General features: G+C 56.9%; 3 protein-coding genes across 3 annotated transcripts; all 3 read right to left on the bottom strand.

Moving 5' to 3' along the window:
- Nucleotides 1-847: 847 nt before the first annotated feature.
- Nucleotides 848-3,273, bottom strand: PUNSTDRAFT_53415 (uncharacterized protein). The gene is made up of 9 exons (XM_007385226.1): nt 2,952-3,273; nt 2,872-2,893; nt 2,800-2,823; nt 2,702-2,741; nt 2,410-2,642; nt 2,197-2,348; nt 2,119-2,141; nt 1,938-2,060; nt 848-1,880 (listed from the first exon to the last, which is right to left on the bottom strand). The coding sequence occupies exons 1-9, from the start codon at nt 3,194-3,196 to the stop codon at nt 1,249-1,251; spliced, it is 1,494 nt and encodes a 497-aa protein (XP_007385288.1). The 5' UTR covers nt 3,197-3,273; the 3' UTR covers nt 848-1,248.
- Nucleotides 3,274-4,267: 994 nt separating this feature from the next.
- Nucleotides 4,268-5,415, bottom strand: PUNSTDRAFT_45536 (uncharacterized protein; the record flags this gene model as incomplete). The annotated part of the gene is made up of 3 exons (XM_007385225.1): nt 4,268-4,334; nt 4,689-4,756; nt 4,789-5,415. 3 exons carry the CDS (start codon nt 5,413-5,415, stop codon nt 4,268-4,270), a joined length of 762 nt encoding a protein of 253 aa, XP_007385287.1.
- Nucleotides 5,416-10,969: 5,554 nt separating this feature from the next.
- On the bottom strand, nt 10,970-11,749 carry PUNSTDRAFT_18706 (uncharacterized protein; the record flags this gene model as incomplete). The annotated part of the gene is made up of 1 exon (XM_007385224.1): nt 10,970-11,749. A coding segment is annotated over one exon (780 nt), but the record flags the coding sequence as incomplete, so codon positions are not given.
- Between the last annotated feature and the right edge of the window lie 1,438 nt (nt 11,750-13,187).

The raw sequence follows: 13,187 nt of genomic DNA, 5'->3' as shown, positions 1-13,187 counted from the left end.
TTCAATCAGCATGCCAACACCGTACCACAGGGTGTGTGGTCAGCACACTTCCCGGTGATGTGCGCACACATTATTTCCTAGAGTTGTGTGCTATTTCCAGCACCATTCCCAAATTGTGTGCTATTGCGGGGGGGGGCGACCATTTCTGATTTTACAGACTGCTGTTATACTAGGCCAGAAACACCTATGAATAATCTGTAGAGCATCAGTAAGCAATGCTGTGCAAGAAATGAGCCCCCTAAAGTGCAATTAGAATGCTCGGAGATGGTACCACCATCGTTGTATAAACCACAGACTTGGTGGTGCGCCCAGAGCATAACACCCAAAATACATGCACCGGTACAAATAACTATATTAGGTAAAATTTTTGAGTGGTAGAATTATACTTAAGGATGTGGTCCCAAGGGGGTGACCAAGGTGGTAAAGGACCGCAAGGGTCGAACGACCGCCCTCTGGTGATGCATGCAGGTAAGCATTTTTGTGTTGCTCGCCCGATCCTCGTCGTGATTCCGAAAGCCTGGTGTTCCTCCGCCCTCGCCTGGTGGCCTCCAGGCCTCCAGGAAAGAAGGAGCACGCGGCCGTATGTCCGGAGCACGGCTCGGCGTGTTACAGCTGGACTCTGCTAGAGTCTGTCGAGGAGGAATAATCAGACCTTAGCCCGCTCACGAGCAGAAAGACGTGCAGGACGTCTGTGCGGGGAGAGCGTTGCGGCTTTCAGGCTGTCGTGGTGCAGGAAGAGCCTGCTGATAACGTTGAACGACATAAAGTCATATACGGTGTATGGGGTCCTTGCAGGTCCCCCTAGCGCGGCACGGAACCGCATTCGCCAGAACACCGCGCCTGACGTGTTTCAATGATGCGATGTTGTAAGTGCTTAGGACAACAATACCGATAACAATATGACGTGTGCAAGCTATATGCTATATAGACAGCGTGGAGGAAATCGTGGATGCCAGGGGACAATAATCTATCCTGCCAGCCCCGTCCAGGGCATCTCCGAGGAAAGGGATATAGCAGCGTACGGCGTCGACACCGTAACAGAGCCCGTACTACGGACCCGAGGGTGGGATCTTTGACGTCTAGTCATAATCATAGCGATGACCGAGAGAGAGGGAGAAATCGTAACCGTCGAGGCGCGACCGAGTCGTGGTGATATAAACAAGGGAAGAGAAACGGAGATCGTGAAAGCACCTGAGCCGTGGCAGCGTCAGCTGGCTTGAGCGTTGGCTTCTTGCGACGCTGGACGGCCTAGTTCGACAGGTCCGAGGCGCGCTGGAGGTTATAACGACGGCGGTGCGATGCCGCGTTGACGTTCGTGCGCGAACGGCGCGAGTCCGCGCGCTTGACCTTGCAGGACGAGGACGAAGCGGTGGAGGAGGCCGACGGGGCGGCAACCTGCACGATGGCGGAGGCGGTCGCGTGCGGTTGTACGGACGAGTGGCCGTGGTGAACCGAGAACGTGTGGTGCGCGTGCGCAGACGAGACGTCCGAAGCGGCGATGGCCGTGGAAGAGGCGGAGCGCACAGTGGACGCGGACGCGGTGTGCGAAGAAGCAACGGAGGTGGGGTGGGCGGCAACCGAAGAAGCGGAGGTAGCGTCAGATGCGGCAATCGCAGTCGACGAGGCAGAAAGGACAGTGGAGGTGTGAGCGGAGGAGGAAGAGATACTGACGGAGGCGGACGCCGACGCCGATGAACCGCCGGAGAATCCCTTGATGGCCGGCGTCGCGAGGTTGGGGCACTGAGCACTAGCCGTGTAGGGCACGGGGTTGCAGCCCGGCAGGGAGGTCAAGGGGCCCTGGGTGTTCTCTTCTACAACCGGGGGCGTGGTGCAGGAGCCCGCCTTGGTCCGGTTGAGGGACGCGGTGAAGGGCGGGCAAGCTGAGAATGGGATGAGTCTCCCTGATTTGGATAGCAGTCACGATGTCTGAGACTTACACTCCAAGTCGCCGAAGAGGTTACCGGTGCATTGCTCGACGGCAGCCTCGAGAACGTCGGTGTCCCAGCCGTTGATGAAGTCGGCGTGGAATCCAAGACCTTCCTCATCGCCGTAGGAGAAGACTGCAAAATGGTCGCATTGGTACACATATTCAGCACCACACGATCGAGAAGGACCTACCCCAGTTCTTCTGGCCCGAAACACTGACATTACCAATGTGAATACGGGTCGGAAACAGTATAATCGTATCGAACTCACAAGTCGAACTTGCCAACATCGAACACCCACTCGTTGAAGAGAGTGATGAGCTTGATAGGGTGGGAGCTCGGGCAGTCGCCACTGTCTGGTGCGCCACCGATCGGGTACGACATATGCGACTTATGGTCGGCCGAGTCCAAGTTGACCCCATCCTGATCGAGCCATGTATTAATTCTCAAAATCTTGTATACTCAATACTGCCAATTGACTGACCCAGCAACTCGGGAAAACAATCTGAGCCCTCATGCCGTCCGGGCACTGGGTTGTGGGGAGCGTGTTCTGGTTACCGGTGGCGGGGGCATTGTAGTCCAAGCAGACGAAGCTGACGGCAAGATCCTCAACACTGGAAGCGTTGTACGTGGTGCGAGCCATGTTGCCGGCTAGCATGCGGAGACCCTTGGGGAAACCCTTGATGGTCTTCTGCGTGGGGCCATCGCGGTTGAGGTCTGTCGGATTGCAACTTAATCAGCTGCTATATTCAGGGATGGGAAGCAAATGGGCTCACAGTACGTCTGCACGAACGAGATCGGGATGAGAGTGTAGGTCTGTATCAATGATCAAGTAAGCATCCCAGCATTCCCAGCCATCCTGCGAAGCACTGACGTTGTTTTCCTGGTTGCGGTGGTACTGCATATTTGTTTAGTAGCTGCGCTGCTACGAAATGAATGAACTCACGAGCTGGGGAGCCCAGTAATTGCTGATGCACGTTGACTCGTCAGTCCCGTGTGGTTTTTCAAGCGTACCGCTCATCTCACCTCTTATCAGCTTGAACAGGGGAAGTTGTGCACTCGCTGCTCTGAAGCGAATCGTAGGTCGTGACTGGGCCGAAGTTGGAGGCACCGACGACGGTGTGTTCGTGCGTGGAGACTTTCCCGGAGGACAGGAGGGGATCCAGGCGGTCGTGTGTGAGGGATCCGTGAGACAGGATCCAGAATGCGTTGGTCAGCGTTGGGCCGACGAGGATGGCGGCGGCGGCGGCGCGAGCGAGGATGGTGAACATGGTGAAGGGGGAGAAAGGAATGGAGTATTGAAAGAACGTGAGGCTCGACACCGGAAACAACGAGGACGCGGGAACGCAGCACGGGCCGCAAGGAGAGGGAGGAAATGGGATGAAGAACGGCCCGCGAGGCGCACGGTCTTTATCTAGTTGAGGCGTTGATGCGGAGTTGAAAATGTCTCCGCGCAAGGAGTTGCATCAATCCTCCGGGCTTTCTCACTACCTGCCTGCGCTCCGAAGGTGGAAATGTCACCATGGTAAACAAAACGAGTTCACGATCTCGGTGCCTGGCCTGGCCATAATTTGCGCCAGACTCCCGCAGTCCGGTTTCATCTCGCCGCTCACCTCCCCCAAGACAGCATCGACGTATGCTCACTCGGGGATCTATATGTTGAGCTCTTCACAGCAATTGTTAATGCTGTCGCAGCCACATCCGTGTATAGGCATTCAGAGGTACTCAAGGCTCGAATTGAACATGCGTCACGCAGCAGCACGCAGCACGATCGAGCACCTGGGACGCGCCGAAAACGTCCTGGTGCATTTGCTTCCGACGGCGGGTGATGTTTTTGCCCTCCGGAAATAACCACAACATCACGTTCTCGCGCGGCATACTTGCGACCAGTTGATTCCCTGGTCCTTCCTCGGGCAACAATTGTTCGGCGGTCTCACAATCAGCGCTCGCGGGATGCCATCGACGTGCCCTTGCAGCGTTCAACATACGTTCAATGAACGCTCATGACATGCGCAGCGACTTTCCCCGAGATAACCCATTCATTTTGTACATTGTAGGTTCATTACGTACGCTCCATCTACATATTCGACACTATCGACATACCAAGATATGTCGCACTGACAGGCACCGTAAGACATCAAAGTCGACTTGAAACGAACCGCGAACAGTATTCCCCACCAAGTCATGTTCCCGGCCGTTCACAGTTGTACATAGTACACCCCTAGCGTGAAGATAGGCCGGTGTGTGCCTCGATAAGTATGGGACCACGGTCGAAGCTGAATGAATGGTTATATAGCTTCGGCCGTAGTGACAATATACTTACCAGTGTCGATTAATGTCCGCTATAGCACCACTCGTTCATCTTGATAGATGGCCCATAGGTAGTCTCTCCGGGTCTTTCGAGGCGTCCTATCAAAGCTGTTGCATTGTGGCTACAACGTCACAGCAAGAATGGAATATAACAGATAACAGTAAAACGATGAAGTTGTGGAACAAGGCTATCGATGATATTGAGACGTCACGGTGTCCTACGGGATGCGACAATTACAACATAATTGATGCAGGTATACAAGCGCAGAGAAGAGATGGTGGGCACAGACAAGCCGAAATAACGGCAGAAGGGCCAGAATATACAAGGTTCGGCGGAGGTACAATGACGAAACCGAGGTACGGGTAGATCATCCTGGCCAAGTCGAAGGCTTGCAGAGTCCAGAGAGAGGCGGTCATCAAACGCTCAATGCGCCCTGAGTCGTGCGCACTTACACCTTTAGAGGCCCATTAATCCGCCCCCAGAAGAACCAGGTCCATATCGAGGATCCCGATGATTGGCCCTAGAAAGAGCCTTCCGGGTACATTTGCATACCTTCGGCTTGTCCTTCCGGTATTTCTCAAAGCATCGATGACACCGAAGCTCGTCAGACCCAGAACTGCCGTATCCATGGTCTTCTTGGGTGGAACTGTCATACGGCTTCGAAGGAATGAGCACGGGAGAGGTACGCCTCCCGGGACTCGGGGAGTTGGGACCCGGGTGATGCTGCCATCCGCTGGGGCTGGGTTGGTCCTGAAGCCAATCACGTATACCGCGATTGGGAGACTGCGAGAGCTGGACCATGGCGTGTGGAGACGCATGTGCATTCAAAATAAAGGGTGGACGGTTCGGTAGGGCTGGCTCTGGCTGAGTAACTGGAAGCAACGAGTAATCGCCGTCCGAAAAAAGCGGCTCTGAAAAGCTCTTGTCTCCCGGGGATCGAGAGGGCTCCCGAGGAGCATAGCCGGGCGGATAAGGATTATATCTGATGGGCGTCATAGGGGTGACCGCGTTTGAGTAACCGGGTAACAAAGGGGACACCGGAACTAGTGATGGCGACTGTGTAATGGGCACGTTGGTCGTCGGCGCGTAAGGATGGTCTTGATTGGCCTGAATGAGGTGAGCAGAGTTGGAGTTCCCCCATCCTCTCCTTTGAGATCGCTGGTTTCTCCGTGGGTGCATGTATCTGTGGTGTCGGGTTATGAGGAGAGGTGAAGGGGGTGCGTGCGTGCAGAAAAGGCGACGGGAGAGATTTTATATTGCCAGAGAAGCTATCCAACACGGCACCGACATTTCCGTAGAGCATTGGCACAGTATCGCAAAGTGATATATCGAAGGGCTCCCGGCGACACCTGAGTCAACGTACCAAAACGTCGGGCACTCTCGAGGATCCAGTTAGGCCAGCAGGCTGCGTATATACATCCGATCTGTGACTTGCGCATGCTGTCGCAGCTCGTATGTAACACCAGACCCTGCCAGTGGTGCGATGGCAAGTCGGATACGGGAACGGAAGCAGGACTCCAGGCCCGGGGGGACATAGTTTACAAAACGGCGCGGTTGAGTGAGAGAGCCGTCTGATAAGAGATCAGCGGGACTGCTGTCTTGTGCTTGTGACCATATAAGCGTTGCTGTGGAAAAAGACGGTAAGCACAAGGTTGCCTGTTTGGGTACAAAGGAGCCCTGATGCTCATTCGGCAATGCTGCAAGCATGCTGGGGCGACCTTTCTGCTACTGACTGATCATTGTCCACCACGCTTCCATATCGATGGTCGGTCCTTTGCACATGCTACATCCTTGATATGGGGTACACTATACAGCACCGTGACTGCAGACTGACGGATCTTAGGCGATTGTGCACTCAGATCGCGATGAGGGCTTATTGAGTCTCGTCAAGTTTTACGTCTGGAGAAGAAACTAAGCTCGGTCCCAGGACAGGGTGATGCAGCCGGGACATACTATCATCGAAACGTAGCCTCCCCCAACTCAGAGGAGGCCAGGGAGAAGTCGGCGTGCACTGCCACAATGGAAGTTCCTCGGGTTTCGCTGTCGCCACGTGAGGTTTGTACTTATTCGAACCGTATCGTGTCACGGGCAAGGCTGGCCCGGGAATGTCGGAGACGAGATGGGCGAGTAGAGTAGCAGTAACGAGTATATAGCAGAAGGAATACAGTGAGCGTTGGCCGTGGACTGGCGTTGTCGAGACAAGGAGCGAACGCGTGGCTCTGCGTTGCTTAGTCCATACGAAGAAAGGGGCAATGCCCCGAAAGGTACAAAGGCTCGGGTGCATCAAAAACCTCCCAAATGGTGAGGAAAAGCTACCGGCCGTCTACGTTACGTGCATGTATCCTTGTCCATCACAGTATCCCCCTTCTAGCGCGAGCGACACCTGGCGCGAGTAAGTTGGGATCTTGCTATAGGTTGAGGCGGGTCGGTGGCTTGGACACCCGACCGGCGCGCGTCGTGGTTGAGGTAGGCGGTTGATAGTTTGTGCGAAGAGAAACGTAAGGTTCGGGCGGCGGCGACGCGGGGCGTGGTGCGGCTGGAGGCACTTGAGGACGCGGAGCAGGCGGCTCGGACACGTCGGCCTGCGGTTCGGGTGAAGGAGCTGAGTCGGGAACGGAAACATCAGCGTTAGAAGGCGCAGTGGGATCAAAGACTGGCCCGGGTTCGACCCTGTCCAGCACCAGGCGGTGTGGACGGGGCGCTCTTGGGTGACGACGGTGAAAACGCTCGATGAGCTCGTTCGCCGTCGTCGGGAGGTCCGAGAGCGCGATCCAGGCGCTCTCCGATGCGTCTTGGTCCTTGAACCGCACGAAGTACTCGTAGCGGTGACCGATCTTGCGCGCGTCGACGATTTCGGCAACCTGAGTCGCCGGGTCGGACTCAGGGTCGAGCTCGAAGGGCTCGGGCGACGCGTGAGGGTGGAAGTCCGAAGGGTCGGTGTACGGCTCGAGGAGCGAGACGTGGAACACAGGGTGTAAGCGCGAGAGGTAGGACGGGAGACGGAGTTGGTACGACGACTCGCCGCATTTTCGAACCACCGGGTAAGGACCGAGGCGGCGGTGGTCGAGTTTGTTCGATGGGCGAGAGGTTTTGATGTTGCGTCGAAGGAGCCAAACGAGCTGGCCCTCCTTGAGCTCGGGCGCAGGCAAGACGTGGCGATTAAAAGCACGCTTTTGAGCGTCTTGCGCGTGCTGAAGCTCCGCACGGAGTTCGGCGTGGATTTGATCGAGGCGGGAAGCGAGATCCGACGCCGCAGGCACGGTAGAGCGCTCCGTGATGCGCGGTTCAAAGGTTGGGTGGAAACCTGTAAGCGCAAAGAATGGCGTCTGCTTGGTGGACGCATTCTCGAGGTTGTTGAACGCAAACTCGGCGACGGGAAGGTAATCTACCCAGTCGTCCTGCTGATAAGAGCAGTACGCCCGGAGATATGCCTCCAGAGTTTGGTTCGTGCGCTCGGTAAGGCCGTCGGTACGGGGGTGATAGGCCGTGGAGGTGCGAACATCGATCTGTAAAAGTGCCATGAGCTCTGACCAGAAGCGAGAGACAAAGATGCTTCCCCGGTCAGAGATGATCGAGTCTGGAAGGCCATGGTACCGGAAGATCCGGTCGAGGAAGAGCCACGCAAGCTCGGCTGCGGACATAGACTCCTTGCACGGGATGAAATGCGCCGCTCGGGAGAGCCGGTCACAAACCACCCAGATAGAGTCATAGCCATGCGAGAGCGGCAATTTGACGATGAAGTCCATAGAAATCGAGCGCCAGGGGCGACTCGGAATCTCTAAGGGTTGGAGAAGGCCATACGGCTTGTGGCGGACAGCCTTTGTACGTGCGCAAGTGTCGCAGGCAGCGACATATCGGCGGATGAACGTGAGCATGCCGGGCCAAGCATAATCACGCTGCACGAGTGATGTAGTGCGTGCGCGACCAGGGTGGCCTGCGAGGAGCGAGTCATGCCGTGAGTGGAGGATTTCCGTTCGCAGTGGACGAGGAACAAAAAGACGTCCCTTGTAGAAGACCATCCCCGCTTGCGCGGAGAAGTCTTCGCTGCCACTTGCGATGGCCTCTCGCCATTCGGTATCCTCTTGGAAGGCGTCTTGAAAACGCTTGAGCAGTTCCGAAGAGTCGACGGCGAGTGTGGTGAGTGCGGAATGCGATGGCGCTGAGTGGAAAGGGATCGTGGAGGAGGAGTCGACGCCGGTGGCGAACAAGCGTTCCGTGTGGGTGTTGGTGAGCACCTGACGCGCCATCGTGTTCCGGACATCATCCCCCTCTTGAGGCGCGAAGTCGGGACGACGAGAGGGTCCGTCTGCGACGTTCTTGAGGCCAGGACCCCAATCGAGGCGAAAGTCGAACTCTGCGATGAAAAGAGACCAGCGCGCCTGCCGGCGGTTAAGAATCCGAGTAGTCATGAAATACTCAAGATTTTTATGGTCCGAGATGACCGAAATGGGCTGCGCGGTGCCAAGGAGCCATGCGCGCATGTCGCGAAAGGAGTCGACGATGGCGAGGAGTTCTTTATCGTGGACATCGTAGTTGATTTCCGCAGGCGTGAACTTGCGTGAGTAAAATGCGACCGGGTGCAAGAGACCGTCGTCGTCGGGCTGCTGAAGGACGCCAGATAGAGCGAAGTCCGAGGCATCCGTGGCGAGCGTGCAGGGTCGAGACGTGTCGTAGTGTCTTAGTACCGGGTACGACGAGAGTGCACGCTTGAGCGCGCTAAAGGATTGTCGCGCGCGCTCTGTGAACGAAAACTGCGCGGCCTTGACGGCTTTACGCGTCAGCTCATTAAGCGGAAGAGCGAGCTGGGCGTAGCGATGAACAAATCGCCGGTAAAAATTGGCGAAACCGAGGAACGACTGGACGTCGCGCACGGAGCGAGGCTCCGGCCAGTCGATAACTGTTTCGAGTTTCTTCGGCGACATTTTGATGCCGTCGGCGCCGAGGACGAAGCCGAGGTAGTCCACCTCTGAGCGGTCGAAGACGCATTTCTTCGCGTTAGCAAACAAACGTGCCTCCTTGAGGCGGTCGAGGACCTTCTTGACGTGCTCGTCATGTTCCTCCTGTGAACGAGAGAAAATGAGAATATCGTCAAGATAGACCACACAGAATACGTCGAGATAGTCGCGGAGTGTATCCTGGATGAAGGCCTGGAACGTGGACGGGGCGTTCGTTAGCCCGAAGGGCATCACAAGCGTCTCGTAGAGACCGAGTGGCGTGCGGAACGCCGTCTTCCATTCATCGCCCTCCTTGATGCGGACGAGGTTGAAGGCGTTCTTGAGGTCAATGACGGAGAAGACCTTGCAGCCTTGCGTCCGGTCGAGGAGATCGTCGATGAGCGGGAGTGGGTAGCGGTTCTTCTTCGTCATCGCGTTGAGGCCACGGTAATCGACGCAGAGCCGAAGTTCCCCTGACTTCTTCTTAACGAAGAGAATCGGCGCGGCGGCGGACGAAGTTGAACGCCGGATGAACCCCTTGCGGAGGTTCTCGTCGAGGAACGTGGCGAGTGCTGCGCGCTCGTCTTGCGACAAGCGATACAGCGGGCCGAACGGCGGGTCCTTGCCGTCCTCAAGGTCGATGGCGAGGTCATAAGGGCGATGTGGCGGAAGCTCGTCGACCTTGACGTCGGAGAAAACCGTAGATGCCCAGGGCATGTACTTGGGTGGAAGCCCTTCCACACCTGAGGCATCGTCGTCGTCGTCGGGACCGAGATCCGTGAGCGTGGAAGTGTTGGGCGCCGTAGATCCGACCGAGCGAATAATAAAAGCCGGTGAATCAGTGGGCAAAAAGCGAATAACCGAGACCTGCTCGGAGCGTGAACACTTAGCAAAGCGCTGTGGACTCAAGAATTTGATGTCCGGTGTCCGTTCGAGGGGCGATCCGCGGTAGGAGCGACCGAAGCCGGTCCAACCCGGGAGGGACGAGAAGTACGATGGCGTGGGGTCCGGCGTAGGCGTAGGCGGAGCCGTGCGCGCCGAAGGATGTTCGGGACGCGCATCCGAGGGCGGTGTGGTGGACAGAGAGTCGCGGGCGGAGACAAGGGATTGTCGGTGAAGACCGAAGCCTAGGCCGACCGATGTCGGGGCGATGACGTTGACCGAGGCGGTAACGCGGTCGAGCGTAAGACCGAAGCCTTGCGCGCGGGCGTGGACGGGAGTCGAGCGCTGGAGATTGCAGCAGTCGAGGGTGAGCTCCATGTCAACCCAGTCAATCCGGGGATTATGGCGGCGAAGCCAGTCAAGCCCTAGGATCACTGGGTAGCCAACAGAAACGACACCGAGAGAGAAAAACTCAGCATGTTTGTTGACGAGGATTTGAGCATGAACATCGTGCGTGACGAGGCCGGAGGCGATAGGGTGATCATCGACCGCGGTAATAGGGACTGGCACGTCTTTTAAGACGCGCGGAAGTGAATGCCTGTCCGCGAAACGGTGAGAGATGCAGGACCGATTCGCGCCGGAATCAATTAAAGCGAAGGTTTTTATGGGTTTTCTGTTTGGGAACGAGAGAGTGATGTTGATAAAGAAATGGTCCGGGGAATTAAGATATGTTGAAGCCGAGAAACGATAGACAGCGGGGAGCACAGGACGGGGTATCCAAGAACCGTCGGTGAGACGGGAATGTCGGGACTCAGCTTTTAGTGGCCGGTGGGTCCTATCACCGGCCGAGAGCCCCGCTTTCGAAGGACCGTCTAGGCCTTTCCCGCCTTAGCGGGTCCGGCCTGACGAGCAGCATCGCGCTTCTTCGCGGCGTCCGACTTATTTGGGCAGTCGTTCGCGTAGTGGCCCGAACCTCCGCAATACGTGCAGAGGCCGGCGGCGATGCGGCGGTTGCGTTCGTCCGCCGTGAGCTTGCCGCGAGGACGCGCGGAGTGGCGCACGGCGTCAATTTGCATGGCGTTTGGGTCTGCCGGTGCGACATAGGCGGTGATGGCGGGGGCTGGGGTCGACGTCGAAGGGCGGGGAGCCGACGAGGAGGACGAGGGTGTCTTCTTCTCGCTCTCGAAGTCGAGCTTGTACTCGTGCATCTCGTTGTCGAACTCGATGGCGATTTCGGCGTACGCGTCGAGAGTCATCGGCTTCGGTCTGACCGTGATCATCTTCTCGCGGACCGCGGGCTTGAGGCGCGACTTGTACTCCTCGATCTTCGTCGCCTCGGTGAAATCTAAATAGACGAGTAGTTCTTTGAAACGCGCGGTATACGTAGAACACGCGCCATTTTGGCGGAGAGCGCGAAGCTTTCGCAACGCGCTCGCCGCCGCGTTGGGTTCCCCGAAATGACTCTTGAATGCGTCGATCAGGTCCCCCCAGCTGTTGAGGAGCGCCGGATTTTGAGTCTTCACCGAGAACCACCAAGACTTGGGGTTCCCGTCGCCGAGGTAGCCGGAGAACCAGATCGCTCGGGCATAGTCCGTCGTGATCGTGTTTTGCTCGTGGAACAAGCCGTTCTCGACCTCGTCGAGGAAGAGTTTGACCTGCTCGACTTTGCCGTTGAATTTGCGAGGCGGCTCGTACTTTGGCGGGCGTGTGGAGGTGGCGGCGTGGACAGCTGGTGCGGGAGCAGGTGCGGGAGCAGGTGCGGGAGCAGGAGCAGGGGCGGCGTTGAGTCGAGCGATGACCTGGTCGAAGGCGTGCGCCGTGCGGTCCTGGTTCTGGCTGAGAGCGTAGATCGCCTGCCAGAGGGCGTGTCGCTCGGCCGCGGGGTCCTGGGGAGGCTGCGGCGGGTTGGGCTGGGGCGGCGGTTGGGGTTGCTGTTGAGGCGGGGCGTGGTCGACGCCGTCCCAGTCGGCGGTGCCGGCGGCGGGAGGCTGTTGTCCCCATTCGCCAAAGCCGGTGCCATCGGGCACAAATCCTTCCATTTCGAGCGAGAAGGCGGTGGGTGAGAAGCGAGGTGTGGGAGCGAGGGGAGAGGGAGCGGGGGAAGAACGACCCAAAAAGGGGCGAAAAGCAAGTAAGGCGGTCTCGACAAACTGTCACGGGCAAGGCTGGCCCGGGAATGTCGGAGACGAGATGGGCGAGTAGAGTAGCAGTAACGAGTATATAGCAGAAGGAATACAGTGAGCGTTGGCCGTGGACTGGCGTTGTCGAGACAAGGAGCGAACGCGTGGCTCTGCGTTGCTTAGTCCATACGAAGAAAGGGGCAATGCCCCGAAAGGTACAAAGGCTCGGGTGCATCAAAAACCTCCCAAATGGTGAGGAAAAGCTACCGGCCGTCTACGTTACGTGCATGTATCCTTGTCCATCACATATCGGAAGAAGACTCAGAGGGAAGCACAAGGAGGCAAGTACTTATGTTATCACGACTTTCAAGTGGTTGGCGGACGAAATCTATTTGAATCCAGAGGTGTCGAGCGTAAGTATGTTACATCGGACTCAAAGCTGCACCCCACAAAAAGTGATCTGCTTAACCTACGTAGACACGAACTATAGAGACGCAGATATCGATACACGGGTCGAGTACGATAGAACCTCAGGTGAGGGGCTTTCTAATCATCAGACAGAATTAAATGTCGATAGGCGCCGACTGCGGCACAGGCGGAAAGACTGGTAACCACGACCAGGTGTCGATCAAATGACATGTTATTACAAGCGGAGATGGCTAGGCAAAGGTTGACTACGTCAACCTGCGAGACTAATTGATAATAGCAGTGAGGCAATGTATGCTTCGCGAGGGTCCAATATTGAGGTGGGTGTGTCACGTTATACAGAACGTCAAGGATGCGCCGTCTGAGTCGGAGATACGGAACAAATGGTCTAGTGACAATTACCCAATCTAAAGGCGATCTGGACAGAAGAGTCAGTACCAAGGCTCTCATGGTATTCACGTCTACGCGCCTGCGCATTCATAACCCTGTCCATCTACCATCGGGAGCACCAGGTCCTCGGTGGTGATTCTGCCTGTTGACCCTCCGAGTCGGCTCCCGAGTAGTACACTCACATCTCTTCGACCCGTCC

This window comes from Punctularia strigosozonata, assembly GCF_000264995.1.
Source record: "Punctularia strigosozonata HHB-11173 SS5 unplaced genomic scaffold PUNSTscaffold_9, whole genome shotgun sequence".
NCBI lineage: Eukaryota > Fungi > Basidiomycota > Agaricomycetes > Corticiales > Punctulariaceae > Punctularia > Punctularia strigosozonata.
Note: the sequence above shows the minus strand (reverse complement) of the source record. Positions and strands in the feature narration are given on the sequence as shown.